General features: G+C 27.3%; 2 protein-coding genes across 2 annotated transcripts; both read left to right on the forward strand.

Annotated features, from left to right (window-relative positions):
* The first annotated feature begins 657 nt into the window (after nucleotides 1–657).
* Adi1 (acireductone dioxygenase 1) lies at nucleotides 658–4,135 on the forward strand. The gene is made up of 5 exons (XM_015511594.2): nucleotides 658–1,372; nucleotides 1,449–1,590; nucleotides 2,086–2,205; nucleotides 3,086–3,268; nucleotides 3,985–4,135. The coding sequence occupies exons 2-5, from the start codon at nucleotides 1,465–1,467 to the stop codon at nucleotides 4,099–4,101; spliced, it is 546 nt and encodes a 181-aa protein (XP_015367080.1). The 5' UTR covers nucleotides 658–1,372; nucleotides 1,449–1,464; the 3' UTR covers nucleotides 4,102–4,135.
* Nucleotides 4,136–17,608: 13,473 nt separating this feature from the next.
* LOC149058137 (uncharacterized) lies at nucleotides 17,609–18,082 on the forward strand. The gene has a single exon (XM_089219299.1). The coding sequence runs from the start codon at nucleotides 17,609–17,611 to the stop codon at nucleotides 18,080–18,082; it is 474 nt and encodes a 157-aa protein (XP_089075425.1).
* Nucleotides 18,083–18,326: the final 244 nt, after the last annotated feature.

Consider the following 18,326-nt stretch of genomic DNA (forward strand, 5'->3'; position numbering starts at 1 on the left):
GCCCGAACTGCTGCTATGCTTCAAGATTTTAAATCATAGCTCTATTGCTCTAATGCTCTATCCACTATCCAGTGTGGCAGACCGCACTACCGCAGACGGCTGTGTGGCAATGGTCGAAGTTCCGAGGTGCATAAAGCCAGAAACCACGACCGCCAGCTGGTGTGAAAAAATGATGGCCCAACTTCAAATTTATCACATCTACCAGAATGCGCTCTGGTTCTGGTTAATTAATAATTATTAATTATGATCTTGATTTATGATTCGTAATGTTTTTAGTTTTTACAAGAACTATTAAGTCTATAAAAAAAGTTGGCCAATGCCATTGACCATTGGCAATACTCTGTATCGTTTAAAAAAAAAATCAATGTTATGGTTACGAATTAAAATACACTTTTTAATTCATGGATATGATATTATGTCAGAATAAGCGAGTTATATATAGTTTAAAATTTAGAGTGAATTGACTTCATATAAAATTAAATGTTATATTATTATTTATTATCTACCTAGGTTATTACACGGGCTTTTTATTACATTTATTTTAATTTTAAAGCGATTTATGAGTATTTTTAAAATTGAAAATTGTGTATCTTAAAATACTCATTACTCACTTTAAAATTTAAATATAATAAAAAGACCGAATGACAACTCAGATAATGATGTTATCTTTAATTTTTAAAAGTGGTCAATTCACTCTAAATTGTAAACTAGTGGAGCTAAACGTGAATTGCTGAACGTAAAATGTTCAATGTTCCGCAGTTGTATGACAGAGACAACACAAGCGTGTGGCGTCCTTTTAAACTGTGTTGTACACATGGACATATAAATATATAACATATATTTATATGTCTATGGTTGTACAAAATGTACACTACTATAATATACACTGAAGAAGTAAAGTCCAAACCTGAAAAAAATTATATTTACCATAAAATTCTTAATCTATTTTCTAATCAGCCCATTTAATTGTAGCCATTTTAGGTAACATAGTAGTGGGAGGTCATAGATAATATATTAAGTTGTTAATTAATTATTTTGATAATCTTATAATATTATAGACTTTAGTCGTACGAGTACGACTGTTTTCTGCTACCCGATTGGCGATTGTAAATTTTTATTTATTTTTTCATTGTTACCTTGAACAACTTATTCAGAACAAGTAGTTTTTTAATCGTTTAATATTGATAAGATGATATTAAATGTTTTATAATATGTCCATGGTGCCAAGTGCTCACTGAATATAATAAGTAATAATTTACAACCAGTATTCAGTACGACAGTACCTATTCTGCAGTCTTGTACTCAATAACATCTTGAATTGCTGTTTACTTATAATTTTTAAGTGAAAGGAGCAATAGTCATTTTATCTATTGTAAGTTTAGTTAAGAACTTTTTATTTTATATTTTTATATGTTTTTCAACATTTTATTTTCATTTTAAACTTTTAGTACCAACTTCTTCACAATGGTAAAAGCATGGTTCATGGCAGAAAGTTGGAGCGGTGATCAACGTGAAGAACACCACATGCAGCCACCCAAATTTGTTGATCTGGATACTTTATATAAACTCACCTTAGTGGAACATTTCAAAGTATCTAATAATATACCTAAATGATTAGTTAATTTAATAACTTCCCAATAGATTACCAAATGGTATTTTCTGTGTAGGCTCTCCTAAATTTTGATTTTCAATAAGAAACTATTTTTTAATGTTTACAATCATATTTTTATAATATCTTGTGTTAAAGTAGGTAAATGGTAGAAAGTTGAAATAGTTTTAGTACCTACAATATTATTTAATATGATTTAATGATTGTTACTTTAATATAATACACTATTCTTTTATTTAATCTTAAAAATATTTAAGACTAAATGAATGTTGAACAGTTAAAAAAACTTATCTATATTAAATTATCAAATTTTCAAGTTATAATAATGAGTAATACTTAATTTAATACCAAAAATTGGTGTTTTACAATATTTTCTATATAATACTTAAAATCGTTTAATGAGTGTTGTATTTTTCCCCCAATCGATTAAATATCTTCAGTACCTAATTGATAGTTACATTTTTAATCGTTTGCAGATTAATGAATTAGATCCTACCAATGATAAACTGTTAAACTCCATCAAGAAAGATAGAGGTTACTCTTACGAGGATGAGATAACATGTTCTAAAGAATGCTTACCAAACTATGAAAGTAAAGTAGGTGCATAGTGTAAATTGTTAAATAAATAAAATTAATTTTGTTCACATAAATTTTAATAAAAATCATCTGAATATCAATTACTCTGTTTTATATAGAATACAAAAATATATATACTGTGTGTCCGCGGAAACAGGGTACACTTTACCACTCATTACCCTGTACATATTTTTCAATTCTGTTTTCGGGACATTAAATTAGACTATTGGATCTTTAATTTCAATGACTTACAATTTTTTTTTACTCACATATTTTACGCATGCGCAACACAACTTTACTTTACTTACTAACCTTTAAATGGCAACCCCTATTTTGAATATCATTTTCGGATTAATGGATTTTTTTTAAAGTAATTTTGATCTAACAACTACTACTCTCAATCCAATATTGACCGAATGAGAGCGATTTAAAATTTAAAAAAAAAAAACATTAAAAAATTATTTTGTTAACATTTATTTTTTAATTTTAATTTTATTATTTTAAACTTAACTACATATTTTTTATTTACAATTCAATTTACAAAAATCACTAACATAAGTTACTCGATAAATTGTTCGAAAGTCCCTCCATTATTTAAAACGCTCATTCGGTCAATATTGGATTGAGAGTAGTAGTTGTTAGATCAAAATTACTTAAAAAAAATCCATTAATCCGAAAATGATATTCAAAATAGGGGTTGCCATTTAAAAAAAGTGAAGTTGTGTTGCGCATGCGTAAAATATGTGAGTAAAAAAAATTGTAAGTCATCGAAATTAAAGATCCAATAGTTTAATTTAATGTCCCGAAAACAGAATTGAAAAATATGTACAGGCCGGTAATGAGTGGTAAAGTGTACCCTGTTTCTGCGGACACACGGTATATAATAAAAAAATTTTTTAGTTAAAAATGTTCTTTGAGGAGCATTTACATACAGATGAAGAAATTCGATTGGTTTTGGAAGGCTCAGGCTACTTTGATGTTAGAGATGGTGTGAATGACAAATGGATACGTATTAAAGTCGAACCTGGTGATTTGTTAATCATTCCAAAAGGAATCTATCATCGTTTCACATTAGATACTAATGTATGTATAATAATATATGAACATCTTTGATGATAAAAGTGTGATTTGATTTACATTGGTTCATACAAAATAATGCCCTTAATATATATATTACAGAGAATAGTGCTATTTTTTTTACCAAACTAAAATCATAAAACCTTAAATATTTATCTAAAAGCTATTTTTAAAATATAAAGATGTAGAAACAAGTTTTAATCTGTTAGACCTTTTACTCATAGGCTATACCAAATATATTGTTAGTTGTGTGTTGATATGGCGTTTAGTATATTAAAAATATATAATATACATGGGCCATTTTTGGCCTACCGGAAAATTTTAAAAAGGGGCCCCCACATGAAATTTTTTTTAATAACATATGATATTAAAGGGCCCCATTACCGAAATATGAAGGAGGCCCACTGGGAAATGCCCGGTTGCCCGGTAGGCCTATCCGCCTATATAAATATATATGTTGTATAAATAAGGCGCCAATAAGCGCCATATGTCTTGGTATGGTAGAAATGTAAAAAGATGAAGAGGGTCTATTAGTAAAATCCAAAAGGTCTATGGTTATAACTTATAACTAAATTTTAATTATTTTCCCATTTATATTGGATGATGTTTGTGCATCAGTAATTAATACCAAAAAAATAAATATTTTTTTGATGAAATGTCAATTATTTGTAATCTTAAAAATGTAAGGTAACACATATTATATTTTTTATTTTTATTTTTAGAATTTTATCAAAGCCAAAAGATTCTTTGTTGGAGAACCAGTCTGGACACCACATAATAGACCAGCAGATGATATGAATTGCAGAAAAGAATATTTAAATCAAATAATATCTTGTTGAATAAGAAAACCCATAAATATACACATATAACAATGTTGTGATGTTAATTATTCAATTTCCATATTGTTTTATTAAATATTTTATTTTCATATAGTTAAAACATTTTCATTTAAAAAAAAGCTAGTGTATTGTATTTAAAATATTGTGTAAACTAAGTGTACCTACCTAAATAATTTGGAATATTTTATTAAACTTACTGATTCATAGCATTTCCTAACTCAGTTTTATTAATTACTCATTGATAGGGCTCGGATTTCAATGCATTTGCATCTTTTTTTTTTGGGATATCTTACGCGATGCTTTCCAAGTTACAAATATGTTTCAAGTACTTTGCAATCTAACCACAATAATTTATTGGGGCATTTGCTTTTTTTTGCATGGATTTCATCATTTTTAGGGCATTTTTTGACGGTTTTAATGCATTTTTTAATTTTTTAGTACATTTTTGACCTATTTGTCGTATTATGACTAAAAAAATTGACCTCATTATTGAAATATAAATACTACATAGTAATATAGTACTACGTAATAAAAATTATTTTCATTTTGAACTATTTGAACTAATTTAACATCAGGTTTTCCGGTTTTTACAACCTTTATGTCACACCATCCAATTAGCCGATATTATTGCACACAATTAAACTTTTATCGGATTATTTTCTTATCGAGCGATAATATTATATCGGTGGTGTGCGTTTAATAAATAATGCATTTTTTGAAACATCATTTTTTGATATATTTAGGGCATTTTTTAGAGTTTTTAGGTCATAAATGCATTTTTTGAAAGGGCATTTAAATCCGAGCCCTACTCAATGACATTAAATAATATTATTGTAACTTTAAAATAAAATATGTTTTTGCATTAAAACATTTTTATTTGTATTTATACTATAGTGTAGTACAGGGTGGTCAAGAAAAGGCGGATACATTTAAAAACTCTGTCAAATTGTTAAATTTGATCATATTGGGTTGAAAGTAAAAAGAATCTGTATAGGAACATGGTAATTTTTATTTACAAAACGAAAAAAATAAAAAATGTTTGAGTGTGAAAAATTATTTCATTTAAATGATGTTCCCTGGCTTCCGCGGTCCCCGATATCACTCCCTGTAAAGTAAAAAGTGTATGTGGACAAACCACCAAGAAACATTCAGGAGTTGAAGGAGTTAATTAGACGTGAAATTGTCGAAATTCTGGACGATATGGTGAAGAAAGTGATGGGCAAGTGGCAACTTCAGGGACCGTCTTGAGCAGTGCATCGCCGAAGAGGATCGTCATTTAAATGAAATAATTTTTCACAACATTTTGGTACTTTTCGGTTATCGTACCCCAACGGTCGGCCGGCCGACTGCGGCGGCGGTCGGGATATACCGATTCCGTTCTCGTACCCCATTATATTTATCTAAATATTGTCAAGTTTTATTGCCATATGAATAAATAAATATTTGCCAAAAATGTAATTTATTTTAATAAAATAATATGATATGAAATTATATGAGTACAAAGAAATTATAATAAAATATGAATACTAATAAAGTATAATAAAACATCAATACAAAAACAAATTATTAAAAAGTATTAATACCAATACAATATGAATACCAAAAAAATTATTGTAAATAAAAAATATTTTAATGATGGAAGCATTGAGATAAATATAATGGGGTACGATGGTGGAATCGGTATATCCCGACCGCCGCCGCAGTCGGCCGGCTGACCGTTGGGGGTACGATAACCGAAAAGTACCAACATTTTTTATTTTTTTCAAAAATAAATTTTTAATTTAGCTCCTTGCTAAAACTAATTTATCTTAATCCAATAAATTATTACATAACATCTAATTAAAATTGATGGTCTTAGGACAGAAAATATGCACATTTATAATTTTAATTTTGTAATTGATTACAAATGCATTTTGTAACCAACGAATAATGTCAATGCCTAATTAGTTTTTATTGTTTGTTTATAGGGTTCCTCAATTTTATTTTTACTTACAGGCATATCACACCCATCACCCATGTTTAATATGAATCAGAAATGTGGAAGTTAATTTTAGCATAATTTAGCATAATATAGTTTCTCTAATCATAATATAACAATACAATTTAGCATTTACTTTTTATGAAAACATTGACAATACTCTCGGGTAAATATGAAATAACAAGTAAAATATTTAAGAGAACTGCCAAATATAAATTCCTATTATAAAGAAATCCATCATCTGAAATATAAAATGTGAGTTTAAGTTTTTAATGAGAAACATAATAATAATTATCTTACAAAAATAAATGTTATGTTTCTTAGGGTATGACCATTCTTTTTACAAAGCAAAAAAAAAATGTTTTTATGGTAGGTAACTAATAATTATGTTGATAGACGTATTGTGTATAGACCATTAGATAAAAATATTTTTAACTGATCTGATTTTGATATTTTCTATTGATGTTGATGACATTTTGACATCTGATATCATTCATATTATTGGAGGTGTAAGAAAATAGAATTCATGATTTTTGATGATGCTATAAAATAAAATAACATTGTACTCAGGACTGTAATTGCATAATGTGATATAGATAGCACTGCTATCATAGCAGTGTCATTTGGAATCTAAGTAAACTAAGCGGCCATGATCACGTATAAAACGTCAATTTTTACAAGCTCATCCTTGCTCTGGCGAGTCTATTGTAGTCATCTGATTGAGAAAATGAGACACAGCTTCAGCATACATCTGCGACGGATTAGCTCCAGAACACTTTGCAGTCTTTTTAATTTTATTGATGGCTTTTGCAACATAAATTATTGCTGGTTCAGCTGGGTGCTCATGCATTACTTTGAGTACTGGTTGTGTTAAAAATATAGTGGTGTGGAGAATAGTTGGGCAGTTTAAAGAACCAACTCTTTTTACTACATCTCCATGTATAATATTTTTTACCCGCGTATTTCATAACGAACAAATTGCCTTTAAACGCTATTTTGACTTTTTTTTATTAGATGTAATTATTTCCATAATTAAATACAAAAACTAACTCGAAAAACTTGAAAATGACAACTTAAAAGCTTAAACTAAAGTTTAAACACGACAATTCAATGACTTCAGTTCGATGAAATACCTATGTTATACGACTACACTGTGTAATTACTAAATAATCTATATAATAACTAGCCACTAGGTAATACCACTAATACCTACAATAAAATGATGCAGATGTGCCTGACGTCTGTATAATCTTAACAGTCTAAATAAGTCAAACAACTTTTAGGGCCGACTTTGGCACTTTGTATGAATGAGGTACCTAATATACTCGTATACAATAATGCAATTGAATAACGTATAGCCCAGTAGCCCAGTGTGCCTTTTTAATCTTAATGATAGTTCTATGCCTCTATTGTATCTTTATGACCATATATACAATATATACACAAATTATAGCATATAGCCATATATGTATAGGTACAAAATATAAGATATAGAATATGAGCTATCATAGTTTTATACTAATAGGTAGCTAATAAAAAAAAAAAAAATAGAATGTTAATTGAATGATGTTAACTAAAATTTCCCAACACGGAAATACTACTCCCAAAACATAATAGCATAACAAAGTTAAGCTGTTTTATATATATATTTAAATATGAACAATTTAAATATAAATATATATATATATATAATTTTTAATTATTCAAAATTTACAAATTTGTTACGAAAGTATTCAACAGATAGAACACACGGGCAGTTGAATTATTGATCTACATTTTAAATTAGAAAATTAAAACTTATGTCTAATGAAACATGACATAATAATAATATAATATGGTAAAATATAAAAATTTGGTTTTTATTTTCATGGTTTTTTTTTCGTTTAGTTTTTTCCCGTGGTCTTTTATTCCTTTAGTTTTTAATTGTTTGTTTTTTTTTTTTTTTTTGGTTTATTTCGTTGGTTTTTTTTCCAATGATTCATAATAACTGTTCTACAGCAGGTTTATTTGAGATACTTACCATAAAATATTGAAAAGAATCTACTGAATTCACTGAATGTTTTGTTGAAGATTGTATATATTTGTATGTTCAATATGCATCAATACTATTGATATAAAACATAATTATAACTATTTAAATTGACTTATTGATATTCGAGTTGAAAAATATTCAAATCATGCGTTCAAAAGTGATAGATATATTCATATTCAATGACGGCCATGACGCCGTATCCGAGGGAGGTAGCCTACAACGGATAACCAATTCGGATATTTGTGCGAGTAATAATTGCAAGATTTCATCCAATGATTCAATAGGATAAATCAAAAATTCAAAGCTTTTGTAAAGTTCTCAGCGATAATTAAATAGCTATAACATTTAACAGCTCTAATAACAGAAGTTCAGAGTGCTCAGAAAGTTGTGAATAGGTAAGTTAGAAAAGTACTAATAGGAAGCTAAATTGATACTTTTCAAACTACTATACCGTAAAAACTCGCCAAAATAAAAATGAAATAATTTGAAGGTGATATAATATTACGTATACCTAGGCACCTAGGTATATCATCGCAATGACTGCTTCTATGTATTATGTAGTTCAGTCGTTACAGTGTTATATACACTACACAACATCTCTATAAGTATTATGTATGTATTTTTAGTCTACGAGCTTTTTGTTTATACTTAATTATTCATTTTTTGTTTTGTATACGCACATAACAAGCTGTCATAGTTAACACATTACACAGGTAAAAAAGTTGTCAAAGATCCAAACGTGCGTTATTTTCCTAATATATTCCTACTAAACCGGAGCAGCTTGTTGGTATAGTAGATAAAAACCGTAACGTCCTACATATACAGTATTTAAGACAAACTTGTCAGTTGTCATATTATATGTCTATTTATTTTTGAATTTGTGTATTCTCTGTCAGTCTATTCTTTTTTAATTTTGGCAAGGATTTAACTATTACAGTATTACCTATAGCTATTCGATAGATACTCGTTCAACCAGTGCGTCATCCTAATCAACTTAACGAGCGTCTAGGTACTCCATAGTCATATATAGAGTACACATATTTTAAAATAATTAAATTATACGATAGCCTTCTTATCTTACAAACTAAATACATATTTAATCCTTTTCCACCGGTTTAAAATATAACCTGAATAGTGTATCCATTTTCCTAAAAAAAAAAAAATATAAATCATAATTTTCTTACAAATACATCAACATATTATTACACACCGATATATATTATATATATGATATATTACCTTTGAATTATTAAGAGTTAGATACCGGCTTGTATCTATATCATCTTTTTGTTATATTATGTTTAATATGAATCAATAAATCAACAAAAAAAATAATCTTAATTTATTATTATATAAAAAAAAAATTAGTTGTTAAATAAAATCGCAAACGTGACAATTCAGATTCTAATTTTGATTTTTAGTTTAAACGCTAAAAAGTATTTGAAATTTTCACAATGTATTTAAGAATTTAAAAATTGTTAAATCATGTTTAAAATTAATTTTATTTTTTTTTTATTTAAGGTTTACAGGCTTCAACTACAAAGGTTATTAGCCAACATTTAAGTTTAAGTTTAACAAGACAAAAAAGAAAAAAAAAAGGAAAAGTAAATTACAATATTGAAAATTTAAAATTAATGTTTGAGAGAAATACGACAATAATTATAAATTACTTTTTATTATTCCTTCATTATACAGTAAACAAAAAAAAAAAACAATATTGCACGGTACAGGGTAAAATACTAAAATATCAACCAAATATTTTATATATACCTAACATAGTATTTAGATGAAAATTGATATAATTTTAATTAAACAAAAAAAAAAAAGAGAAAAATGTAAACTAGCTTTTTATGAAGGAAAATATTAACATAAGTATTATAGGTAGATGGGTATCGATGATATAGGTACTAGATAGTAGGTACTATATAGGTACCTATATGGACTTTGATCAATAAATAATTTAACATCATAAGGATTAATAAACTTAAATTTCTGTATTTTAAGATAATTTAAAAAACTGTATCGTCTGTATCAAGTTAAAAACTTAAAAGTCAATACAGTGTTTTTTTCTATAAGTTATTGGCTATAAATAGAGCCCGGAATTATATTCTTTAAAAATAGCCAAAATAAGATGCTAATATTCTCTTAAAAAGTTGAAAATATTCTTCCAATATTCTTTAAAAATCATAAAAAATATGCTTTTTGCTTGGAGCTAACTATTTTTGTGTAATAATCTATTTTTTGTCGGGCATTGTTATTTTAGATAAGTCACATATCTTATGACTTATATACTACAGTGGATTGCAGCACATTACTACGTAGGGTATAAAAATCGTATATACGATGGACGATGGTATATAAATATATTGTATATTTTCAATATCATATCATTATCACTATTATCGGACATAATATAATTTATATTATTTACGTCCCTGCTACCAAAAATATCGAACACCTATATAAATTAATCGATATATTCTATAATATTCTTTATTATACGAAATATTATTTTATCTTGAAATATTCTCAAATAAGCAAAAAAAAATTTTTGCCATTGTTACACCTGTTTCATGATTCGTAAAGATTCTGACTGCATAGACTCATAAAAAATACGCAAAAGAATACAATTCCGGGCTCTAGCTATAATATATCTAATATACCTAGTACCAGTGATACCTATAGAAGTATAATAAGACATTCTAACAACAAAAATCGAATGGATCCCAAGTGCTATTAACACAACATAGGTACAGTGGTAAAAATTATTGTGATTTTATTGTAGATATCCAGTGAGACAAGTACCTAAATATATTATTATGTTCAGCTTATCCTACCTATTAAATATTTTAGTATACCTAATACCTTTCTAGTTACGTCTCTGGTAACTAACAATTTTGTATCTTAGTAACTATATATATACCTATGTAGCTATGACTATATAATCTCTACACATAGTATTATAAAATTATTTTTAAACTATTAGTTATTTTGTACACGAATAAGTGAGTTTTATTTCAAGCCACTTAAAATAAAGTATACCTATTACATATAACTGGTCCTTACTCCTTACAATTGAGTAAGTATATTATTTTATATAGTGCTATATTATTACTGTTTAGGTACAGAAAGTTATAACTTGTGAGAACTTTACAGTTTGAATTTTGAACATAACAGTTTATTTTGTTATTTTTAAAAGCTGTAAGTACTATTTATAGCTGTAACTATAAGCAAAACATTTATATATCACATATCTTTAAGATATAGTCAACGCCTAGTAGGCAGGGGTGGACAAAGCCCCGAAGTCCCGTTATAAGTTTTGTAAACTATCAAACAATAGCGACTCGTGTTGTAGTTGTGTTAAATTTTCAATGAAAAAATTAGTTTAATAAAATTCCTTTTAGCATCATTAGGTACACCTATCAGAATGTAAAACTAATCACAGCAAATACCCTCCACGCTCAAAAAATACTTATGAAGTAAATAAAACTTATAAAGATAAACGGTCATAATAATATGATGATTTTCGGATTATGACACGACTCATAGAAATATATAGCATAATTATTATAGGCAAAAATCGTGTTTGAGATATGGAGGGGGGCCGAATCTCATGTTTATAGTGAACACTTTATTGACACTTATTATGTATATAATGTGGTGCATGTATGTCATTAGTTTTTTGGGGACTTAGCCACCCTCTTATTTGCACCTATAAGCATAATATATTATTATTATATAAAAGCTTCAGTACCTGCACGGTGCCTATATAATAAACGTAAAATAATATAATGACGTGCGATATTTGCGTTAATTTTTCTGGACTAGGTACCTATAGAATCTATCTTGCACCGGCGGATTTATTACAAACTAAAAAGGTATACATCTTTTGGGGCGTCATTCATTTGGGCAAATAACACAACATTTACCTGAGTAAAGCATAATATATCATTTGGGTGAGAAATAATTGACTGATCGTTTAGGCGAATTTATAAATTATATACAGGTGATTGATTTATCATAAAACACTCATTATTTCAAAAAGTATTGACTTTTTTCAAAATATTTTTTACATGGTTTCAAGTTGTTAAAAAACCAACGTTTTTATTAAAAAATTATTATTTTTAATCATTATCATTTTTTACTTTTTTGAATGACAACATAGAGTTTTAATTTCATATTCCAAAGCAGAATATTTTTCTTAGTATTTTGATATATAAAAATCGAATTTGGGGTTAGTAGTTTATGAGTTATAGGTATTTAAAGTTTAGATTGGCAGAGTGAAGTGGTACGGGGTTACCCTGCAAAATATTTGTCCACTACTTCGCTTGTCTAAACTTTAAATACTTATAACTCATTAACTACTAGCCCCAAATTCGATTTCTTTGTATCAAAATACTTAGAAAAATATTCTGCTTTGGAATATGAAATTAAAACTCTATGTTGTCATTCAAAAAAGTAAAAAACTTAAAAAATGATAAGGATAAAAAATATTTTTTTAATAAAAACGTTGGTTTTTTAACTACTTGAAACCATGTAAAAAATATTTTGAAAAAAGTCAATACTTTTTGAAATAATGAGTGTTTTATGATAAATCAATCACCCTGTATATAGTTATCATAAAGTTTCTTAAAATAACCAAATTGTATAACCTTATCTGACATTTGTATTTGTATTTGTATCTATTTTGTACTTGTATTTTTTTCTTTTCATCTTTCTCTCACTTCCAATGCTGTACTTCTATATTTTAACGTTATACCTTTATAAATAATCTACATTGTACTTAAATACTTTAAATATTCATAATGTTATCTAGCACCTAATTTAATGTTTACATTGTACAATATGCCAATAACCTTAGTTGTTGCGGCTTTAATAAAAAAAAAAATATTGAATTATGGGGAAGTAACGTACCTACGTCTACAATAATTTTTATAATATTTACTACAGCTAAATATAATACAGCTTAATAATATTATTATTAGGCATATCGTTTCGGCTAATAGATAGTGAACGATAATTTGTTAGATTGTACTATAGACGTGTGGGTTTTCATTTGTCTAATGTCTAATCTAATCAGATATTTAATGAAGTGTGAAATTTATTTGATTATAAATGCACTACGGGTAAAGTGGTTATAATATTTATTATTTAGTCTTTATGTCATAGTTGTCGGAACAGTGTCTATAAAATTAAACAAAACATTTCTTATATTTATAAATTTATAATAAAATGGATACGAAAGTTGATGCCAAATTCGATTCTATAAGAAATAACGAAGTTATAGTACCTAATTGAAAAATATAAATTTTGTAAATAAGTTTTAAAAGATGGTTCAGTACGTTTTCGGCGCGCAGATACAAAATGTGGATCTAGTGTATTAGTGTCACCAAATAAGTCTTATATTATTAAATTTAATAACACATCTTACAATCATCCTCCGAAGACTTCGAAGACTATAGCATTAAATGAATTAAACAGTGCTGTAAAAATAAAAGCCAATATAGATTTGAACTTAAAACCAGGTAAAATTATACCCACAACATTACTCCCGAAACCTGAAGACGAAATTATGTATTCTGATTTATCATCTATGAGGCTGTGTATATACGATATTATCGTGTCCGAAAAGGTTATTATCCTACTTTGCTTCATACCATAGAGGAAGCGCGTATAAACAGCTTTATGAAATTCAAGAAAATATTACCTCTAATGATGAACAGTTTTGTTAATCAAGAAAAAAAATATGATTATAATACATGCTCAACTAATCTTAAATTGTTATGCGATTTTGAATATTATGTATTATTTATTTCAGTTATATTACATTTCACGTGTACCTACAAGCAAAAGTTTTATGTACCCGGCGTATTTTGTTTCTTATCACCTAAAACTACTCGACAATACGAATTAATGTGGTATGAAATTATTCATTTATGTAGAACTTTAATAAATACTAAATTAAATAATACTAAATTTTATTCGGATACTTAAATGTTTTTCAACATGCCAAATTATTTGCTGTGTTTTCCATCTTGCACAAAATTGATTCAAGGAAGTTCAGAAAAATACTGTTTTACATATAAGTAATAAGTATTACATGAATAATAACTCAGAAATTTGCGATTGGTTGAAATGTTTCTTTGGTTTACCGCTATTACCATTAGATCAAATTGAACATGGATTTACCGAGCTGATGTCTATTTGTCCGACCGATATTTCTGATTTTTCAGATTATATTCTAAATAATTATATTACAGAAGATTCCAAATCCCCACTTTTGCAGTGGGCAAAATATCCATCTGATGAACCTCGTACTATTAAGGGGGCTGAATTATTTCACAGTAATTATAACTCACAATATTATCATCCACTTCCTAATATTTATCAAGTAATTAATATTTTAAAAGAAATTCAAACAGAAACCTTACTAAAAATTAATTCTATCAACAAACAAAAAATCAATATATTACGTAAAAATATTAAAGAAAAACAAGAATATACATTAAAATCATGGGAAGAATATCAAAACATAAAATGAACAATAATTCATTATATTCGACAAATGGGCATGAAATACCATACTAATAAAAAAAATAGTTATTATGATAATTTATATGAGAATATAGTATAATACATTTTATTGAATAAATGCGTATGAGATATTATAACTCACCCAAATGATTTATTAGATAAATCATCGGTCCTTGTAAATTTCGCCCAAATGATAAGTATAAATTCACCCAAACGATATGTTATTTTAGGTCATTCGTCCAAATGAAAGCCCCCCCACTAATTAACGAACGCCATTTCTTTCTGGCCTTATGGGTGGAATAATAATAACACAATTGTTGTTAAAAATGTGATCACTTCCTTTTAAAAATCTACAATTTTAGTAAAGTGCCTAACGTAATTGTACAATAATAACAAAAAGTGAACTGTAATATGCAAAAATATTTAAAAATGATTTTAAAAATGCACTGTAAATTATAATTCAAATTGTTTGCCTACTTTTAAAAATAATACTAGTAATACCAGTAATACCTACAGCTACGATTACAAATAAAATAATAAATCATCAAAAAAATAACAGTTATAAATTTAGTATTTACTACTCACTTTACCAGAATATGCTTGTAAGTTTTAAGTAGGTATAAAACCAAACTTTCAAAGATAAAAACATGTCATAAATAAATTATGAAATGATCCAAATTCGAAAATGTTATAAACTTAACAATAATTTAGTAGCAGATACAAATATTTTGGAAAATACTCATAATTTACGATATTAATTATTTATATTGGTCGACCTATTATAGAAAATTGACAATAAAATATAGAATATAGATATAATACAATTTCATGATGCCTTGACGTGTATCGTTAGTCATTACTTGTTACATAAATACATAATTCCAAAAATAAATCTACTCGTATTAGGTAGGTAATAATTTTTAGCCATTGCGGCTGCACCAGGTCTGTCCAAGTTGTTTCATTTTGTAACTTGTATTACACTCTGCTAAGTAAAAAATTTAATATATTGTTCCCGCGTAATACGATTTCTTGCTTAAGACGCTATTTTTAACTGGTCCCTTGGAGAGCGTCTTAAACGCGTTCTACTGTATTTCCGTTTTTGGTTATCTGTAGCGATTAGGCATTGAAAAAAATATTAAAATTAACAAACAAATATTGAGACCCAACATAACATTTCTAGAGGGCCTGGATGGCCACCTATCCATCCTGCCAGTCTACCCCTTACGTATAGGTACATTCACTGATATTCCACAATAAATTAAATAAATATCGTTGTGGATATCTATAATATCTTTACAAATTACAATAAAGGATTAAATTTATGATATAATTTCTAAGCCAATCAGCCTCCAAAAATATAATATATTTTAATTAATTCATTATTTAATAAGTAGAAGGTTAGTCGCTAAATTTGACTAAAATGTAAAAAATGTACAATTCACATCAGTTCGTCTCAATATTCGCGTTTAATTAATTTTTAATATTTTAAGATGTTAACGTTGTGAGTTAATACAAAAATGGATTTTCTAATGAAATGTTATGATGAACTAAAGAATAGTCTCGAGTTGGCCAATCAAAATAATGACCAAATTACCATTAAACATATGAAAAATGTTACTAGATATGAAAATGCTTTAAAAGGTGAGTCTATATAATGTATTCGAATTGGTACAATAGTGTTGTTTATTACGTCCAAATACTCTTATTTAATTTTTCAACTTTTTTTTAACATTCTTTTATACATTTTGGTATGGGACGATGAAATAAATAAACATTTAATGCAATACCAATAATATTGTAAATCTCGATTGTATTTCGAGGGATTAAATATATAAGGTATATTTTCTAAAAAAACTTAAATAAATAAAATCATTAAAATGAAAATAAACTAAAAATCATTTATTTTTCATCTATTTTCTGTATTGTACAATAAACACTGCATGTAGTGTCTGTAGTGTAAACTAGTGTTTATAGCAGTATCGTATCTGAAAATCATTTGAGGAGGGAGCGAATTGGTATCATAGATTGATAGGTAATAACAAAGACGTAGGTAACTGAATACGCATTTCCGATTTTCATAATAAAAAAATACATTTTTTTCACATTTTTTGTATCGTTTATTTATAAGTTTAATGTTATAGCTATGATTTATGAATTTTATATTCATTTTATCAAACGGCGCTATAATTTAAGTAAAATAGGTTCCCTAGGGAGGGGTATTCGCCACGTCACCCCCCTCAAATCCACCACTGGTTTACAAATATATCACAAATGGTAATATTGCTAGTAATTATTCTATCATAATAGGCATTGGCGTCGAACTCAATTTTTATAGATGGAGCAAAGTACAAAAACTAATACCCACTCCACCCAGAGACACCTAACTAAATCGTGTATTCTCAAGGGTTTTTGATATTCAGGAATATTTATATTTTATTTCTCCCTGTATGAATTATTTTCATACATCACAATCATACTCACGACCACGAACACCCTAATCACCTACAACCAACCCATCCACTTTCAAAGGTGGGGCGATTACCCCACCAGTACATAGGGTTCGGCGCCACTGATAAGAGGGGGAGATGGTAAACTGCGGCAAAATTTACCTTTTTCTAAAAGTCGATATGTAAGCTGCGGCAAAAAAAAATTAAGATTATACAATCTGCGACAAAACCGATAAGATACATCATACAAACTGCGGCAATTTATTTTATATACTTTCTATATATACTATATATAGTACATACCTATGTGCGTATATCGTTAAATTAATTATGTGATGTTTCGTCTTGAGTACAAATTGGTAAGGTAAATCCAAATGTATTTTTAAGTTTTAAAGAAACATATCGGTATTATCGATTCCTTTACTTTTGATTATACTAGTTAGTACCTACTTACAAGTGTTGAAGTGTTAGATGTTACTTAATAAAAGTAGTTAAACATTTTGTATATTTTACGTCATGGAATTTTCAACAATGTTTAGCCAGAATGGCAAAGTATTAACAGTGTTAAACGATTTTAAATTCAAATTTAAATATGAATCAAAAATAAATGGTAATAAAACTTGGGAATGCACTAAAAAAACATGCAAAGCCAAATTAGTCTTCAAAAAGGAAAACACTATACTGCAAGAAAAATCAGTTATGGATCATAGTCATGAATCAGATTCTACAATTGAACGTCAAATAGTAAGTAATAGTATCAAACGCAAATTATCTGAAAGCAATATAAATGAAATGCCATCTAAAATAATAAGAAAAGAACTTCGTAGTTTAGAAAACAACAAATTACTAACTAATGATATTTCATATATTCGTAGAAATTTATATAATAAAAAAACAAAATATCACCCACCACTTCCTAAAGATATTGCTGAAGTACATGAAGCTCAAATAAATATGAATATTATGACTAACAAAAATGAAAACTTTTGACAAATGAAAGAAGATGGACAAATTTCAAGATATGAATTTTTGAAAAAAGTATGTTTTAAGAATAAACGAAAAAATTTTAATTAAGCTATTGTAAAAAATACCTATTGTATTATTAATATTTATTTATTTATTTTTTTGATTATATGATTTTTTTAAAAACTCTAATAAGAGATACCAATAGCTGCCACAACACGTAATACGTATTATATTATATTATTATTATTTTTTTTTTTTTGATTATACG

The sequence above is a fragment of the Diuraphis noxia genome, unplaced genomic scaffold, assembly GCF_037042655.1.
Source record: "Diuraphis noxia isolate RWA-SAM2 unplaced genomic scaffold, SU_Dnox_SAM2 contig0002, whole genome shotgun sequence".
In the NCBI taxonomy this organism is placed as follows: domain Eukaryota; kingdom Metazoa; phylum Arthropoda; class Insecta; order Hemiptera; family Aphididae; genus Diuraphis; species Diuraphis noxia.

Coding starts and splice junctions, on each gene's coding strand:
- Adi1 (XM_015511594.2), top strand. CDS start 1,465: ATGGTAAAAGCATGGTTCATGGCAGAAAGTTGGAGCGGTGATCAACGT. Junction 1,591..2,085: donor CCTTAGTGGAACATTTCAAA/GTATCTAATAAT, acceptor AATCGTTTGCAG/ATTAATGAATTAGATCCTAC. Junction 3,269..3,984: donor GTTTCACATTAGATACTAAT/GTATGTATAATA, acceptor TTTTATTTTTAG/AATTTTATCAAAGCCAAAAG.
- LOC149058137 (XM_089219299.1), top strand. CDS start 17,609: ATGGAATTTTCAACAATGTTTAGCCAGAATGGCAAAGTATTAACAGTG.